The 19,341-nt window shown below is 40.1% G+C and overlaps 1 protein-coding gene across 5 annotated transcripts in view; it reads left to right on the top strand.

The window, feature by feature from the left end:
* The first annotated feature begins 1,231 nt into the window (after positions 1 to 1,231).
* Positions 1,232 to 19,341, top strand: part of NCKAP1 (NCK associated protein 1) — a 62,906-nt gene continuing 44,796 nt past the window's right edge. For 2 of the 5 annotated variants that reach the window (XM_052791448.1, XM_052791447.1), the window contains exons 1-3: positions 1,232 to 1,459; positions 12,894 to 12,911; positions 14,036 to 14,146. In XM_052791448.1, the coding sequence (XP_052647408.1) occupies positions 1,352 to 1,459; positions 12,894 to 12,911; positions 14,036 to 14,146 (237 nt within the window). In that variant the 5' untranslated portion in view covers positions 1,232 to 1,351. Of the gene's footprint in view, positions 1,460 to 12,893; positions 12,912 to 13,005; positions 13,193 to 14,035; positions 14,147 to 19,341 lie in introns of those variants that run through there. The other 3 variants (XM_052791451.1, XM_052791450.1, XM_052791452.1) reach the window with 2 other exon arrangements.

Here is a 19,341-nt window from a genome sequence, read left to right as displayed (position 1 = left end):
AAAGAATGAGTCAATAGCAGACTTAAGATGGGAACTCTAAGTTCTTGCTTCCTGGTTTCATTCTGAATCATAAATTATCTTGTAACTGCTAAAGTGAAGAAGGAGATCAGTAACAATTTAATTGCATTTAGGCTTCTCACATTCACTTCTATGCCTTCTAAAAATCTATTAGTTTAAAACTGCTAAACGACTGAGACTGTCTGGTTCCGATTTCTAATGTGAAAATGCAAACTGAAAATTAAATAGAAGTATTAACATGCGAAAAAGGCACAGATGGTGGTGCCATTATAAAAAAAATGAGATTAGAAGGTTAATTCTTAAGCCTATCTCCCATCAACTAGACTTGGGAGCCCTGCATCCCAGCTGGTTGTGCTGCCTGCTCAGCAGCGCAGCCGTCTCAGTAACAGTTTGCGGTAAGGGACAGCTCTCGTGGAAGCCTCTCGCTGACATTCACGGCATGGAAATCTCACTGTTCCTTAAAAACAGATGCTTTTAATTCCCGTGGCTTCAAGAGAAAAAAATAGCAGTGCTGTGACTCATCTAATTGGCGAAATGATGTTTGAATTTGCTGTTCGTGGGTCTAGAGCAACGGACGGCTTGGGAACGGTGGGAGCCTTGGATGTGGCAGGGGGTCACTGGCTCCCTCACGGCTCCCCCTCCGTGGGGGTCCCTGGGCTCTTTCTGCTTCCCGGATCCCATCGCAGGTGCGGTTCTCCGGTGCCGACAGAAGCGCCCTCGGAAAGTTGGGGTCACCGGCGATGACAATTGTGTCAATACACACACCGCGCAATGCTTTTCTGAGCTTCAGTTCTTGATTTCGGTCAAGAAACCGGGTTTTGCTGTAAACCCTGAAGGAACATGAATGTTGTTCTTGGTTTTGAAGCACACTTTGGGGTTCTACCAAAAATACAGCCCAACGGCTCTGCTATGGAGAACAGCAGCAACAGCAACCAGCCGGTAAGGCCCGCCGCTTCGGTATGCAAGCGATCCGAACGTTTACAGCCGGAGGTCTCAGCGCTGTGGCTGCGACACGGGTGCTGCCCTCAGCACCCCAGCGGCGTCGAGCCGGCCGGGGCGCGGGGGCTCAGCCCGGGGCAGCGGGAGCCCGGGAGCGCGCGGGCCCGCGGCAGGTCTGGCCCGGCGCCGCCGCCCGCCCGCAGGGGGCGGCCGAGAGCGGCGCCACGTGACGCGCGCCGCGCCGCCGTGGCCACGCCCCACGGAGGCAGCGGCGAGCGAGGCCGGCGGCGGCGGCGGGGGGAGGCGGCGAGGCAGCGCCGGGCCGGCGGCCGCGCCACGGCGGGGCTGTGAGCGGCGGGGCCCGGGCCGGGGGCGCGGAGCGCAGCGGGCCAGGATGTCGCGGTCGGTGCTGCAGCCGAGCCAGCAGAAGCTGGCGGAGAAGCTTACCATCCTGAACGACCGGGGCGTCGGCATGCTCACCCGGCTCTACAACATCAAGAAGGTGCGGGGGCCCCAGTGGGGAGGCGGGGGGAGGAACCGCCCCGGCGCGATCCCCGCCGCCGCCCGCCCGCCCGCCCGGGTCCCGGCCCCCGGCCCCGGCCGGCCCGGCGCTCCGCCGCCGCGCGGCTCGCGGTTCTACCCGGCCGCGCTGCGGCCTAGCTGCGGGGCCCGAGAGGCAGGGCGGGGAGGCGGTGGGAGCCGCGCCGCCGCCGCGGTCAGGCGCTCCGGCCCGCCCCGGCCCGCCGCTGCGCCGCCTGCGGGCCCGGGGGCGGCGGCGGCGGGGGGGAGGCCGGGGCCGGGGCTTCCCGGGCGGCCGCCGCCTCGCTACCTGGCGGGAGGCCCGGTGCTGCGCGGCGCCCACAGGCCCGGCGGCCCCCGCCGCGGGGCCTAGGCCCGGCCCGGCCCGGCGCCCGCGGCAGTCGGAGCCGCTCCCGCCTCGCCGTGCTTGAGTCACGGGAGCCGGGAGTGGGCTGCTGAGCCCGGGCTTTCCCACGCCGAGTTGCGAAACCTGTCGCTACCGAAGGGGAGGGTTTGGGGTAAAATTAGTAAGTTTAATTTCAATAAGTTCGAGGCGCGCGGTTGCTTAGCAGCTCCCAGCGTGAGATGGAGCAGATGTTTGAAGCCGTCGTGGGTGGTAGGACTGCTGCCCGCCTTCCCGAAATGAAATAAATCGATGTTTGCCTAGGTGAGGTTGTTCGGCGGTGCAGGAGGGTGCAGGTCTTGGCGTTGGCGGAAAGGATGGGTTACGCCTCCGTGTTTAGTTAATTTCTCTTCTGGAGGAAATCATTGTCCTTTTCTTTATGGAAAAATGTAGTTCGTGGCCATCCCCTGCGCCGGGTGCTTCGTGTAGCGTTACCAGCTTAATTTACCTAACGTGCGATGCATCATCTGGATGCGTATGGCCCCTCAATCCACTTCCAGTAATGGATATTAGTTAGGATTTTACTGCCTTGCCTTGAACACAATTATTTTTGAGAGGTTTTTCTTATTTGAAAGGAAACGTTAGTTATTACGTTCAAGCAACGAGCACATCTTTGCAGGTTTAGCATGTTAAAATTTCTGTGCCATTTGCATGCTGGGTTCAGCTGGCCAGTGCTGCAGCAATAGCAGAGGGAGTTTGAGAGTTTTAGGTGCTTGCTTGATTGCTCTGACTTCTGAACCCAGGTTTCTGTCAGGAGTGATCCTGCCTAACAGATCTGAGCTAAAGGATGTGTTTTCTCAAATTGTTTTGCTCTTATGGGAGACTTGTGCTCCAGAAGTAGTAAAGGCTGCTGGGCTATACCAAGTGTAGTGTTGATTTTAATTAAGGTGGTGTTTCCAGGGGAAAAAAAGCAAATCATTGAAGTATTCGGAAGTCAGTGTTGATCCAAAGCAATGTCAGCGCTTGATGTGCACTTGAGTGTTTCTGCAAATCATCACTGATGTAAATAAAGCATTTTAACTAAATTATTGCAAATTCCTATCTTTCTGAAACAGAAGTGAGGTTCTTTTTAGTTTGCAGTTTTGTGCATTGGAAAATGGCTTCAACTTAAGATTTTTAACAATATAATCACACTTAAAACAGAAATTCTCTATTTAGGGGGAAAGCATCAAAATGGGGAAGTCATTCGTGTGTGCGCTTGTTAAGCTTTGCGAGAAATATACCAGGTGAAAAACAGGCTAGGGGAATTTTGCCTGCTATAGCCATGGTTTGGGGGGAGAAGGCAGGAAACGAGACAGGAAAAATGAAACCTCATCTTGACATACAGCTATGCCTTAACCATTGTGAGTGCGGACTCTGTTTTCATTACCAGTGTTCTGATTTGGGGACGCTTACTCATGTTAAGTGGTTAAGTGCCTACACACACGTTTCTGCTGGCATGTTTAGATGGCAGAGTCCTGAGCACTCTTTGCCCATATGGTGGTAGCTTCTGCCATTACTCGCGTTAGTGAAGTTGATGCAAGTGGATAGGTTCTCAGTAGGGGAGCATCAGTACTAGAGGTGACACCAGTTTTTCCTGCAAATGCCATGAACTGAGTCCAAAATTGCGTAGGTCTTACATACAGAGAGAGGAGGCATGACCAAGCGGCTTGATTATTGTGTGACATATAGTTTTGCAAATCTGGAGGTGTCCCAGACACAACTCTGTGTATTCATATAGCTATTTGTGATTCAAATAGTTGTTTTCTTAAGCTGCAGTCAGTACTGCTTGACAGTAGTAACTGGCTAGCTCTGATGGTGAGCCCCAGAAGTCTTGGGATTGATTACTGTGTTTTGTTGTGGATCTCTGTTCCGCCCAGCTGCAGCATAGCTGGCTGCTTGGAACAGTTTATTTATTTCTTTTTTTTCCCCTCTCTGAAAACAGTTGATTCCAAAACTGCTGTTTAAGTTTCTCATGCTTCCTCTATTGAAGATGATATCAAAACTCAAGTTACTAGAAATAACCACACAATATGTGGTATTGCGGTTAAAGGAAATGGTTAAGAGGTTTTTTTAATAAGAGGAAGTGAGAGGTGAAGTATTCGTAGCTGCCTTACAGATTGCTGTAGATGCTGTCTAGGGAGTAGAGATTTTAAAGGATTAAGAATTTTCTTGACTGTTAGAAAGCAGGAAAACTTTACTTCCCAAGGAATTACAGAAGTTGTTAAAAGCAGTTAAAAACTTGATATTTGTACTTCATCTTCCTATATAAATTTCAGTTTAGATGTCATTGTGCTTATAGCTGTTAATTGTTCATCGTTTCCTGTTTATTGACTTTCTGTGCTATTGTAGTCTTCTGAAAGAGTTTAAAGTTTGTTGTTTTTAAGATAGAGTATCTGAATGTGTGGGGTTTTGCCTCTGAGAGTGATATGGAAAATACAAAAAGTGGACTTACGCAGGTAAGAGTGGATGGTGAGACAAAACTCACATTTGATCTGTATGGAGGTGGATTTTTTGTTGCTGTTATTTTAAAGGCTGACCCTTTGCTTGCTGCTTTCAGCTGTCTTTTGTACTGGGACTAGTATTAGTCCCGAAATCAGAAATCTTAACTGTTGCTGTTTCTTTCCTAGTTTGTTCCTTCTACTTTTTAAGAATTTATCCTTAATTATCCAGGCTAGCAATTGTATTATTGTTTTCCATGTAACTCTTTTGTCATTACTTGCCTACAACTAAACCTCAATAAATCAGAGACCAGGGTTTTTTTCATGCCATCCTGGCTCAGGTGAAGCTTGGATTTTGTGGTTACCTTTCAGAGCAGACTGAGGCTGTGTTGGTAAGCTTTATGTAACGCTGTCAGTACTGTCAAATAAGTGTATTGTTCAAGAGTGATGGCAGAGAAATAATCTTGTTTTCTGTGGGCCTGTCTCTTGTTTGTTTATAAAGCCCTTGGTTGCTGAGAAGTATTTACAGTAAGAGATTTCATCTTAAAATACCTGAAGTATAGATTTAGCCAGGGCAAGTAAAGAGAGTGTGATCTTGATGAATGCCGAAGCAGGGCTACTGTCAACAGAACTGCTAGGAATAAAAGTTAAGGTTTTGAATTATTTAGAGTATATGTTATTCAAACATGATGAGTCTGTTATTTAGCATTAATTGCTTTGCTAGCAATGTTCTGTTCTTCATGGTACAGGTTTTATGTTTGTGTGCAAAATTTTTTCTTAAAATGCCATTAACAAAACATTATTTTGACTTTCATAACTCTGATGATTACATAGTATCTGAAAAATGAGAATCTTAAACCAATTCTTGGATATGAACTGCATAACCAAACTGAAGTAATAGATAAGGCACAGAATAAATATTTGCAGGGGCTTTAGCTGACTTTATCTTTTCCGTTCCAAACTAAAAATGTGGTCCCAATCCTGTTGTGAGCACCACATAGCTTAGTATGAAGCCAGATTTAAAATCATTTAGCAGGTGATTAATTGCAGGTTAGTTCTTTAGAGGTGCAATAGTGAGAATATTGGATTTTTACCTGTATTGAGGATGTTACTTGTTAGCCATTTTAAAGACTGAGTACTTTTTGTTTTCCCTATTTATTTTCTCTTCTGCAGCAGTTAAAGTACTCTTTTCAAAAGAGCAAAAGAAGGCATAGATGCTGTGAGGGAAAGAGGAGGACTGCATCAAGTCTCCTGTGGTAAAACGATGACAAGTTGGGCAGATCGGCCATGGCTGAATAGAGGTCAAATCTTATTTCAACAGCCTTTTACGCTGCTTGTGAGATTGGGCTGAAGAAAAAGATCCCAAAAGCTCTAAAACTGGACTGGAGACGACTTGACAAAGCCTAAACATTGCAGGGGACATTTGTAAAAGCCAGTCGATTGTTTGATTAATAGAACCAGTTGATAAAGTGTACTGTTTTGCTCAGGCACTAGAGCAGTTCTTAAGGAAAAAGTAGGAGAGATTTTAGGTGACTGGCAGAACGTGTAGACGTTTCCAATCTGCAGAGCTCTGAGGTTTGGAAGGGTGTAGGATTAGATCACTGTTTTGACACTGAGCTCTGTGCTGAAGTGCAGAGCTTTGAGCTGAGACAAAAAGCTCACAAATAATCTAGTTTTGAATTGTAAGGTTGGTATTGGAAAGAACAGGTAATGTCTTCAGGTCATCAGGAGGTGTCTTTGGGTAGGGCACTATTGCTTCCAGTGCTTGATAGATGTCAGCAGTACTTTAAAGGTTAAGATGACAATATATGTTTGTCTGTTTGTGTCTGCGATCTTGGAGGAATGGCTCAGAATACTGTCCCACTGATAAGAGGAGGAAGCCCCAAACAAACTCACAGTCAGTGCTGGCAGTAGCTAAATAAATAAATAAATAAATGTGTTTGCTCAGGAAGCAAACACAAACTGAAGATACCATGTCACATTTTTTTTAACTCAGAAAAGCAACTAGTTTTGTAAAGAGACAATAAGACTTTCTAATACAATATAAAAATATCCCACAATGTCTTCCAAAATATACAGAGAGAAAGCCAGGTGGATTTATCCTTTTGCGTCAAGTGTAGATGCCCAGAATTATCTTGCATTGTTTCTTTGTTTACAAATACCAATTACCTGCCACCCCAGTTACTGTTCATTTGCCCTGCCATGTGTTCACACAAAAACAAATCCATTTTTCGTTGCAAGAGATTTTTAAGATCGTGTGCAGAGGAGATACAGCTAAAAAGTCGTGACAGTTCCTGTTTTAGATTCAGAATAGACAGGGCATTCCCATTGCCTTCCTTTCTTTTATTAAAATGTTACTTTATAAATTACATTTAGGCAAAGTTTTGTGGCAGTGAAACCGCTCCTCATTTTTTTCTTTGTTTTTCACCTGCCCCATATTTGATTAATAGAACCAAGTGCTTAGTTAAACAGGTGCTACAAACACAAGAGGACAATGTGAATTTATCACTGTACAGATAGCGTCAAATCAAGCGTATTTCTTTCATTGGCGAGGTGACAGGTCACTCTAGTATGGACAACTTAGTAGAAATTTTACGCGTTGACCATAGCAAGGCTGCTAACATTACCTCATCTGATTGTTCTCATGAACAATCTAAGGAAGTACAATCTGGATGAAATTGTAATGATGAAAGCAGATGGATAACCATATTAGGGAACAGTTACAAAGATCTCCTTGTCAGACTGTGGTTCAGCAGGGTCTTTTGGGGGCATGTCTTGCCTCTTGTTCCAGTCACTCTTTGCATTAACAACGTAGACTATGATTACAGTGTGCTTAATAAATCCCTAGGTAGGAAACTGGGAGAAGCTACAGAAATAATGAAGAACCTAACTGGAATTCAGTTTGAGCTTAACGAATTGTAGGTATGGTCTAACAAACTTGGAGGTGGCTGAGTAAGTATGATTGTAAGCTATTTTGTGCTTAGTGAAATCTAAAATACAAAATGAAAAGTAATGAGAGAGCGAGTCTGCAGAAAATGGCTGGGAAAGGTTAGGGACATTCCAGGGCAGACGTGAGCCAACTAAGTTTCACTGCAAAAAATCAGGGATGATGTGAGGTTTTATATATATATGTGTGAGCAAGATAGCCTGTAGATAAAGTAAGTAATCCTTTTGCTCTATATGGCATGCATTGAGACTCATCCGAAATGTATCTGCTTTTCAAGAAAGATGTGGACAAAATGGAGAAACTCCAGAGCAGAATAGTAAGAAAGACCAGTGATGCAGAAAATTTCACCCGTTAAGAAAATGGGAAGATTTTTTCTTAAAGTAAATAAATAAGTGATACAAGTTTTTAAGTATTCAGGACTGCTGTAAAGAGAAGGGGAATAGTTTGTGCAATTCAGTGTGGCCACAGCGATCAAGAAGTGATGGATTAAATTGTAGTGAGAAAAGTTCAGTTTAGATCTTAGAACTTTCTAATGAAAAAGGTTGTTAAATGTTGGAAAAGACTGTGAGAATGTTTTTTAATGTAGCCTGTTGGAGACCCGTAAGTAAAGATGTGGCAGATATCTCCCAGGAGCAACATAGATACAGTTGATCCTGCTCTGGAATAGGAAAGTAGGGTAGGCAATTTTTCAAGATCCTTTCTAGCCTTTTCTTCTGATTTCACATGAGTTTACATTTTAATGGTTGGATCTCTAAGTAGAGATACACTGGGATTTAAAATAAAGTATATACTTTAGGGTTCAAGACACACCAAATAATGAATAATGGTGGGGAAGATGTGTTGCTTAGCTCTAGGAAACATTGGACTGACTTTTAACATCTTTAATTGTAATTTAGATTTAATATGAAAGTGCATTATCTTTCAAACTTTTGAACATTTGTGCATGAAAAGTGCAATAGCTCTTAAATTTATAATAATTTAAAGCCATATTTTGGATACGTGCAAGGCCTACAGAGACTGTCCAAAAATTAGTTAACTAGAGACTTTCTTCTGATTCCAGATCCTGGTTGGATCATGGGAACAATACAGTTTCGGTTGAATCTATTAGCATAGTTTATGTATCAAAATACAGGTTTACCTTTTGTACAAGTATCATTTATGTAACTGCAAACATCAATAATGTAACTTAGTACAAGATAACCCAAGGGATACTGGTGTAGAACAGTTACATTTTGGCCATAAAAAGTATTAAGCTGTAATAATTTGTCCCTGTGTGACCAACTAATTCTTGCCTTTGCTTGCATAACTGTTAAGAGGGACAAGGCTTCATTCACAAGTCTTATCTGGGACCAGCCTATCTAATAATAAACGTAGGCTTCCACAGAACCTAAAATACAGCAAAGCAGTTGTGGTAGGCTTCATCAGAGATGTTAAGGCAAATGTAGTGTGAAGAGTTTCCTTAAGTATTCACCATTCAAAGCAGCTCTTTATTGATTATTCACCTTTCTCTCCTTCTCATTAGTTTTGCCTTTTCAAAATCAGAGATTGTCAGTTGGTAATCTCATTATTTTAAATGCATGACAGAAACAAAGAATAAATATGTTTTATCCTACAAAAATCTAGAGTTAATTATGAACCTGTCTCTTTGAACGTTTCTTTGCCATGTATTATTTACTATAATTTATAGGATGCGTAGCCACAAACCAGGCATTCAAATTTAGAGATACATTTTAGGGCGAAGTCTTTAATGCCAGCAGCTGTTACAAGGGAAGAACAACAGCTTTACTGTGCATGCCTTTCTGGTATGTCAAGAGAATGTGCTGTAGTAAACTGTAAATGGTATGTACAGGAGCTTTTTCCCATTTTTTTAATACAAGAATCTTAGTGTATTTCCACTTACTAATGAAAGTTACTAACTCAGGGGATGGCATATTTTTGCTGTTGTTGAAATTCCATTGTGTTGCTGGCTAAATTCACAGAGGTTTTTTAGTGCAGATTCATTTGTAAAGGAAACTTGAAGATGAGGCGACTTGTTGACTAAGATTATTTCAGTGTATGTTGTCACAGTCCAGGGGAACTGTGCTCAGCAGTGTTTTATCTCAAGTCCGGAGTAACAGTAAATCAAGATCATCTTGAAGTAATAAAAACATGTTAAATTGCTGCAAAATATGACTTGTTTTATGATCATCTGCTGATGTAGGAAGTTTGGGGGATGAAAATAGGAAATCACTGACTCAAAAGGCCCTGTTTCTCTTTTATTGGGAAACAGCCCAGCTAATAATTTGGAATAGGTTGAGCTTAGCAACAAAAAGAAGAATATAAAAGGTATTTCCATAATACAGTAACAGTGTAGGCTTTTTTTAATCATCCTACACTATGTAACTCAAATAATACTTACCAATGTTCTTATTCAAGGACACATGGTAGGTTTATGTAAAAGGCATGAGTGAAGTTTAGGTGTTTTAAATGCACCCTGTATGCTGTGCTGTGGCACTGACTTTTGACAATGATTTTACCTGAACATAAACTTCCCTTTATTCATGTCACATCGGCTGGATATATGCAGTAATTTTGTTGATGGATTTTTTTGTTGTTGTTCTCTTCCACCATCCTCTGCCCCCAGGTAGGAAGTAAAATGTTAGGCTTTGATTTTTGCAGTGATAGCTGTAACTGTATTGGAGCAAAATGTCTCTGCTGTATCTCTTAATGTTGGTGTATTCTGGGCCAAAGGCAGTTGTACTGGATTCTGTGTTCTTCTTTACAGGCTACTTATCTTAAATGTAGACCTTAAGGAGGTTTTTGTTGTTAGATGTTTTCTTGTTGGCTGCTTCTGAATGAGTACAACCGAGAAAGTGAAGCTATGTAGTATTCTTCATTTTCAAAGTGAAAATAGTATAGAAGAACCTAATAGCATCAAGTGAAGAGTAGAGTCTGAATTTTGTGTAATAATAATCTAGTTATCTAGTTATCTAGATTATTAGGGTAAGTAGGAAAATGCTGCTTTAATTTAAAATGTGTGGCATGGTGAAGCATCTCTAAACTGTACATGTAGACGGATGTCTCTGAAGTTCGATGACCTGTGCATGTGATAGCAAATGAGTATTCTGAATAATGAATCTCTTAGCTATAGAAATCATACTGTTCTTGTTAAGAGTTGGATGCACAGAATCAGATCAGGAAAATATGTTCGCTTAGTTGAGAGCTTATCATAGCAGGGTACCATTCTAAAGTGCTGTGGAAAGAAATGCTGTGTAACTTGATAGAAATCCAGTGCCCAAGTCCTTTTAATTTTTATTTTCATTACTTAGATTAGTCTCTAACAGTAGCTTTGCATCATCTTTTTCAGCATAACTGCTTGACAGCTGTTTAGTAATGTACAAAGGAATTTAGAGATGACTGCTGGGAGATTCTTTCAGTATAATATTTCGGGGCTAAAGCAGCTCGAATCCCATAGCTTCAGAGCTGTATTCTATGAATGCTGCACCAGTAAGAACATTTTTAATTCTTGAATTTCTTTTGAATGCTCAAAAAATGTAGCCGTTCTGGTGGTTTTTTGGTGTTTTATTTAATTTATTTTAAGGTAAGAAATGAAGAAAGGTTATCGCAGCCCACTTAGGGGAAAAAGGTGATATCTGAGGCTGACTGAGAAAGGGCTACTGCATTTGGCTAATTCTGAAAATTCTATTTGAATGCTAGAGAGCTGTATATGGCAAAGTGGTCTTTGTATGTTGTACCACGATGTTCCTGCCTATTACAGTACTGACAAGGGATTTTGTATTGACTAATACAACTATTAAAAGCAAAAGCTACCTTTCTTATCTATATTCTAAGACCATTGCCCTCAATGTCTTTGTTCTTTCTACAATGCAAAATTGTGGTTATGTGCCTTATCACACTTCCACACTTGTGCGAAAGTGCTAGGGTTGGGGTTTGTATTTTCATTCTTTTATGCTTTCTAGAGTAAACCATAGTGAGCCTGGGCTTCATAGGTCTGTTTGCCATTTTAGGAGAGATTTAGCTTACATAGACTGTTTTATGTGTGATGCTGAATGCAGGTAACAGTATGGATGAAAACTGTATTGATGCAACAACAGCTAGTAATCAAATAATACCGGTTCTTAGAAAGTAGCTGAGCTGCTGTGGAATATGGGAGAGGGAAGGAAAAGGCATTGACCCACTTGTTCAGTGATGTCTGTTGTCCTCTTTCTATTCAGTCCACGTAGGTAGGCTTGTACAGCTTTTTAGAAGCTGGAATTTGAAATGTATGAAGGATACCTTTAACCTTTTTTATCTTGCAGCAATCATCTTTCTTATCTATGGATCAATCTTGTGTAATTTATTAGTAGGAAGGATTACAGTTGCTTTAAGTGTGATGTTAGCAAACAAACAATGGGAAGGAGCAAAGCTCTTTCTTGCATATTCAGATGTATTGAGGGGGTTGCCAGTTAGACTGATGATCCCATCATTTCTGGGAACTGAGTTCCTGAAGCCACATGAGGATGTGCATGTTAGTGTTTTCAGACGTCTGTTTCCGTCTGAATGATTTGTGTGTAAGGGCCTAGGTAGAACATAATTTTTAGTAAACATTTCAGAGAGCTGATTTATAGGAGGAAAACCATCTGTTGCTAGGAAAAATAAGGAGTGTATGTGGCAGTAGTGTTTGAATTCAGACTGAAAAATTTAGGAACTGAACAGTGGTAGATTTTTTTTTGTCTCCTATATAACAGCAACTATATTGGAAGTTAACAGGCCACAAATATATGTTGTCTATTAGCTTGTAATCCTTCTTTTAGTAGAGAAAGTTATATGATGTACAACAAGGACAACAAATTGAAATAATCTGACACAGATTCTGACAGACCCATGACATCTAGTTGATTAAGACTTCATGAATTCGAAGTGCACGTTGTTTAATTTTTTTGACACCTATTTACAGTATAATTTTTACTTTTGAAATTGTGTAAATACTTTATGTATGGAATAGGTCTTTTATGGCACGTGTTGTTTGCTGCTGTAAGAATATTGAAGCAACTATTTAATATCTAACTGATACTGTGGATGTTGCTGAATTTATTTTCATTATAAATTCCTCTTGTATTATAGATTTGATATTTTAATAAAATTCAGTATTTTTGTGGAAAAATTAGCAAATGTGAGAGTTTTGGTGTTAGAGTAGTACATTAGCATACATCATGATGGTCATGTACTGCTGGTAGGAGTTTTAGAAACTTACAATAATGACTCTTTTGTTTTTTTTCTTGGCTACCGTTTCTTTTTCAGGTATGTAAAACTTCCCTGAGTTTCTCTCCTTTTTTCCCCTGTAGTTGCATGTGATGTTTGTTAACTCCTTTTTTCTCTCCCTACCTGAACTTAGTTTGGAAATACTATTAGAAGTTACATGTCTCAGTATATATGCAGCACTTTGCACAATAGTAAAATTCTAATAAGTACATGTAAAGTTGTTTGTGAGTATTAGAATAATCACCATCCAGTAGAAAGTATGCTGCCTAGAGTAACAGAAGGTCGTAATGTTCTCTTGGATGTAGGTAATAGTGTATTAGTTCACTTAAATGTAACATATTTTAGAATTTAAGAGTAATTTGTTTATATGTAATTTTTCTCTCTTTTTATTACACTGCTTTCCCAGCAAGGACAAGTTTGGAAGGTTTGCAAAGCTTTTCACCTTCCCTTTGCCCGCTTGCCCGCTTTCAGAATCGGTCTCATACTCCATGACTTCTGTCTCTACAGTCCACAACTCGGTCATAGAAATCAATGTGGAAAAGTTTTTAAATGAGCTGTCATTTGAGTTCACTATGTTGCGTAGAAATGCCTAGCATGTAATTTAGTTTTGCATGAGACACGAAACTCCTTTGCAAATCCCTATGAGGACTATAAAACTAAATGAATATTTGAGAAAAAATACAATTTGAGGACAAGTTTTGTCATGTAAGTAATGCTGCTTTTAGTATGTTTCTTCAAACTAAATGGTATAGCATGGCTTGCTAGTCAGAGTAGTTGAGTAGTGTGTCTGACAGCATGCACTGTAGCTGGCAAAAGTAGGTGCTTCGTCAGTCGTCTGTCCACAGAAGCTGTTCTGGTATGTCTACCTAACTTACTTAAGAGACCTAACACTTAGTTGTGACTTCTGTTCAGATCGAAATTTAATGAAATTTCTTGATTGCTGCTTTTAAAGCACAGCCTATGCTACTGTAGGAGTAAAGAAAATGAGCAAAACCTGAGTTCTTAATCTAAGGAAATAGGCAAGTACTGGTGGTTTTACTGTGGGTTGGAAAATTGTCTTGCAGTTAACAATTTAAAGAAAAATTAAATGCAGATTCATGGGGCTTATAGTTTTGTTTCACAAAGGATAGTTTAATCATTTAATGTGCCCAGCACTGTCCTCCACAGATGGTGATATGATTGAATCTTCTAACAGTTTATTAACTCCAGATGAATACAACACTACCTCAAACCAGGAATAGCATTAAAAGGAAACCATTTTTTTTCTCCTTCTTTTAGGATTGCGTTTTTTCCCTCACTGCTGTTCTGCACTAACTGCTTTGATACTCCATGCATCTTTTTCAGTAGAAGAGCATCTCTGTACTGTTTCCCATTGCATATTTCAGCTGTGACAGTCCCTGCACTTTGCCTTTCATTTTATCACCTGCTCACTAAAAACAAACAAACAAAAAAAGAATCTTTCTAGTTTGTCTTCAGATTTGCAACTATCACTTAGCTTTAGATGTATGATTGTGGTTTTACTTCATTTTTTATTGTATTTTTTTATAGGCATGTGGTGACCCCAAAGCCAAACCATCCTATCTTATTGACAAAAACCTGGAATCTGCTGTCAAATTCATAGTCAGGAAGTTTCCAGCAGTAGAAACACGCAACAACAATGTAAGTAACCAAATGGCTATATAAGTATTTTTCTCAATACTCTTCAGTGCTTGTTGCTCAAATCTGAGAGGTTTTATGTGTTCTTATAAAGCATCTGATGCTGACAGTTGCAGTTGGAATATAGCTGTTGATTCAAATGTTTGACAGGATACTTCAGAAAGAACTATCTCCAAGGAGAGAATTTTATACTGTAATTCTGGATTGGTTTTGTTAGGGTAGGACACTTTCTGGTTTTCTTTTTACCTACTGTCTTCTGTCCCATTTCAAAGCATTGTCAATGGGAAGTAATCCTTGAAAAAATCATGCCTGGCTTTGATAGCAGAAATTCTTGGTGACCGGACTGATTGCAGAAGATGGAAGTTGCATAACTTTATTTGTGATGAGACCTGACCAGCGGATCAATAAAAGGCACCTGACTGCAAAGTGGGAAAATGTGCTTGTACTTCACAGGTGCTGGCACCTTACAGGTGCCCTTGCCTATGGGGTCAGTCCCTGTGGGAATAAATAATGCTTTAGTATGTAAGGAGAAACCTTGTGAAGTACAAAAATACAGAAATACAATTGTTTGCTCTTCAGATGTAGTGAGTTCAGTTGCAGTATGAAATTATTTTTCACCCTTCTGAGTGATCCAGTATTGCTGAATTTGACTTTGTAGCCTTTTAGAGATAATAAAGATTATTAAATTACAGGTAGGCGTTTTGGCAGGTGATGCACACTTGTTTCTCTGTTTCAGTTTGAAAGTCAAGGGAAAGATTTTTGTTTTACCTGCTTATATTTCTTTCCAAAGGTGGAAAGTGGAGGTAGGTGTTGGGTTTGCATGTTCCCTGCATGCAACTACTTGCATGTGTGCTTGAGAGGTTTAGACTTGCTTTAAGCATTCAGGTTTTTGCAGAATGGTAGTGGTAGTAGTAGTGGGAATAGTTAGTTTCTTTTACAATGCCAACTAGAATTTCTATGTAATGTCTCCAGTAATACCAATGGGGGGGGGGGGAAAGGAGAAAAACTTTCCCTTATGGAGGAAACAATTTCAGTAACAATGTGCTTTGTTACTTCAAAATTTGTACATGTTTTGTACTGTTTAATATTGCTCATCTTTGTATTGAATCTGATTGTGTTAGTAACAAATATGGCAAATTCTCTATCAAGTTTATGTAAAAATAGTAAACCCTTTAAACTGTGTTTGGTAAATGTTTCCATATTCTCTAAACTCCAGTGGCAGATCTACTATTAAAAGTAAAAGATTATATACATAGAATTTGTTTAATGTAGTTGCGTGTATGCTCTATAAGTCTTCTGGTTGTTGACTATGAATTTGGAGCTTAACTAATGATAGATATTTTAGGATTTGGTACTGTGAAGTCTATGGAAAGAGATCAAAGCTAACTTGATATGTTTTGACAATCACCGTTTCTAAAATAGGACATGCTCATAATGTTTTGTCATTGCCTTGTGTTTATTTACCATGAGCCAGCCAGGCCTGTGTTTATTAAGCACAGTTATCAAAAGCCTACCCTTAAGTATGAGCACAGTTTAAAGTCGGGATTTTGAGTTCTAGCAATAGGCAGGTGGGGTTTCCCTCCATTGCGGTCAGAGCTGATGGCAGTTTGCTTGTCTTGGTTACTTACAGATGTTTTCCTGTAGAGTGTTGTATCACCCGAAAGAAACCTTTACCCATAACACATACCTAATGAGACAAAAGCCATGTCATGTGCAGATAAAGTTCTAGTTTGATGTAAGATAAATTTTGTTTGTAAACCTTAGCTTAAAAAAGATGTAAGCATCTAGCTTCCGGTCAGGAAGATGTTCCCCTGCTTGCTCCTCATTTGTCTCACTCCTCCCACTGGCCAACAACCAGCTCACCATATAGTAGGAGGGCATGCCAGTGAGTTCCTTCAGTAGGGAAACAGGTGATTAGAGATTTAAAAGGGCAAGAAGGTTATTGGAACAGGGACACATCAATTAATGAAGTATTACGAAGGACTATTGCAGGGGAAATAGTTGAGAAATCATAACCTGTGCTTCCTCCTTGCAGTGAAAATTCCAGGACAGCCTTTCAGGAAGGGGTTTGGATTTTGTATGTTCAACTGCAGCAGTTGCCATTGCTTGGCATTGTGCATCTATACAGTTAGTAGTACCTATTGACATATCGGTAGGTGATGTTGCCAAACAAGCTTGCATTCGGTTAGAGAATAGGTAAAGCCTGCTTTTTTGATTTTTTTTTTTTGACCTATTTTTAGCTGTTAGTTTGTTTTTTCTTGGGTACTGTCATTTACAGTGTTTTGTGTCTCAGAGGTGAACAACACATTTTATTGAAGAGTATGAGCAGTGTCTACTGTAATCAGATGGTGAAAGCCTGAAAAGACACTGAAAAGCCTGCGTTTTTATTCTTTTGAAACAAGTGATTGTTATGTTTGCTATTGATAGCTTTTACGTCTTTATTCACAAAAAATACAGCTCCTAGATTTGTTCTTCCTTCAGTGTTCGACATGCTGAGTCAGACTAGAGCCATGTCTGACAATCACTGATTTTCAACATTGTACCAAGAGTGAAAGTTTATGAGCAGTGAAGTGCCTGATGAATCCTTGCTGACCAGGCTGAAAAATTAAATGGAGTAGTTTATCTTCCAAAGGATCGATTATAGATAACTCTCAACCTCATCAGTTCATAACTCTCTTCCTTTGTCTGAGGGCAGTCCCTGGGATCTCTTACACTTGCCCTTTCTTCTTCAATCGCCATCGTGAACCATATAACCATGAAAACATGAAGACTGAGCTCTTAAATCAACTGTTAATGATGTTGGCGAGCAATGTAGTATTGCTTAATAGTATGAAATACCTGCAAAGGAGGGAATGTGTGTAAACAAAAAAAGGGAAGGATTGACAAAGTGAGAAACAAACATTAATTTAGAGTCCCATTTGAAAAGGAAACTATATAATAATACAAAGTATCTATTTCTGTGTTTGGGAAACCTTAGTGTTTCTATTTATTTTAAATTGTCTAAAGCTTTATTTTGAAAAAGCTGCCTAAGCTGCAGAAGCCTTCCAAAAAGTTTCATATCACCATCATTCTTGGTCAGATCAGTGATCTGATTGTGCTAGTGTTGACTCAGGGTAACACTTATTTTTACTAAATTTCCTTGACTAACTTCAGAAGAAAAATTCCAAAATAAGGGATGCAGAAGCAGTCTGATTTTTCTGAAGGCTTTTTAGACCTCATAGTCTTATAAGGCATACAGGCAAGGTATCTCACCACAGAGAAATCAAAAGAGAACATACTGAACTCCAAAAAAATGTAGGACTTAAGACTTACTCTCTTCTCAGTCAATGCTGACATTTAATGCCATTGTAAGAGCAGAATAAAATACTTCATGATGGGGAACTGGAGATGGAGGGAGAAAAGACATAGATTTTCTGTAGATTGTGGGTAGGGTCAGAAAAACCTGCTGTCTGCACAGGTAAAGCTTTGTGTGTGTGTGTGATGGAGCTAGCTGCCTTTCTGCCTTCCAAAACACCACATATGGGAAGTAGTGAGAATATATGCCTTCTTTCTTGAACATATGTTTTTCTTTTACTCGGATTGCTCCTCAGCAATTTCCCTGTAGAAAAGAAAAACTTCCTATATTTTAAAATGTCTCCTGGAGAAGCTGAGGCTTAGTCATTGCTTAGTGGTAAGCAGACCAGTGAAACATCACTCAGAAGTTTGTAAGTGTGTGGTTAGTGGGAGAAATGTCCATGTTTTCCAGGTACTGCTAATCTTCATCTTTTAGTGGCTAGTTCCCGGTATTGTTCATATCAATTCTGTTGTGTTTTCTATTGACTACACATTCAGTTTCTTAGGAGATAGTATTTTGAGGGTTTATTTACCTGATTTAACTGTAATAATTTTCAGCTGTATTGTGTCAGCGGGGACTGGAAATGAGAGCATATGAGAGTAGAGTATAAGCAGTGTGAGCATTTCCAGCCTGCCTGGGTTAGGATCTGTAGATGTGAATTAGTTCACTTTACATTTTATTTACTTTTTGTTCATGGGTATGTTGGCTTTTTCCTTTTAGATCCCAGTATGTATGTTTGGTCCGCTTGTTGTGTCTTTCACAGGTTCACTTCATAGTGAGCTGGTTGCATAGCAAATTAGCTGGATGTGGGAGAGGTGTTGTGGGCACAGAGTGGCTGGATCTCCTTGATGAAAGCTTATTGGAAGACATTAACTCATGCTTCTATAGTAAAATTATTGAAATATGTACTTTATCTTGATTTTTTTATTTGTGATAGCTGCTTCCAATAATTAGTCTTTTTTAAAACACTCAACTAAATACAAGCAATCATTTGCTTTTCAAAGTATTCCTTTCAGTTCCCGCAAGGGGTATAGTGCCTGAAGGAAAATGTCATTTGTTTGTTTGTTTCTAGTGAAGCCTTTAATATTGTAATTTGCACAGTGCTAGTGAAGATAATTTAGAAATTCTTTTCTGAGGAAAAATAACATTGGGGTCTCAGCCGTGCTGCCTCATGTATTGGTAATCCTTTTTCAGTAGGAAAGTGTCATTTATTTTTTATGGTCGTTAACACCTATGGCAGCTGGTTTCTTAAGAGTAACTTAAATAAAGTAACTTAAGTCCCTGAATTCAGTAAACTTTAATATTTTTCTCCAGCTTTCTGGAGTGCTAGATTTCTTGTATGGGAGATTTGATTTTTCAGATAACTTACTGCTTTCTTAAGCAATAAAAACCAAGCTCCCCATATTCTACCATAAAACTAACTGGCCTCCTGGCCGTGAAGACTAAAATGCTTTCCAGGTAAGAGGATTCCGTGCTTTTCTTGCATGGCTGCCTTTTCAACTCTGCTACTGCTCAAGGAACTTATAGGGCTGAAGGGACCACAAATGAGGTTGATTTTTCCAAAACTCACAGTGTGATTTATTTTACGGGAGTTCCCCCTGGGTGACTAAAGCCAGCTGATGAGTAACTAGTCTCTGTTCAACTTTGTACAAGCAGTTGAGATTTCTTATGCTTGAGAATAGGATGTACTAATGATAGTTTCAGAATAAACTGCAAAATATCTGCAACAAATAAAATTTTGTCTGCATTTTTACTAAAAAATCATTCAGAGTTGAAATTGCTCCGCTAATGCCTTGCTCTGATAGAACCGTACCTACTGTTCTGATTTTGTACGCAGTAGCGTGTCTGATGTCTTCGGCTGTGA

Source organism: Harpia harpyja, chromosome 7 (genome assembly GCF_026419915.1).
Source record: "Harpia harpyja isolate bHarHar1 chromosome 7, bHarHar1 primary haplotype, whole genome shotgun sequence".
Classification (NCBI taxonomy): Eukaryota; Metazoa; Chordata; class Aves; order Accipitriformes; family Accipitridae; genus Harpia; species Harpia harpyja.
The sequence above is the reverse complement of the archived record's forward strand: the minus strand, read 5'-3'. Positions and strand labels throughout refer to the sequence as shown.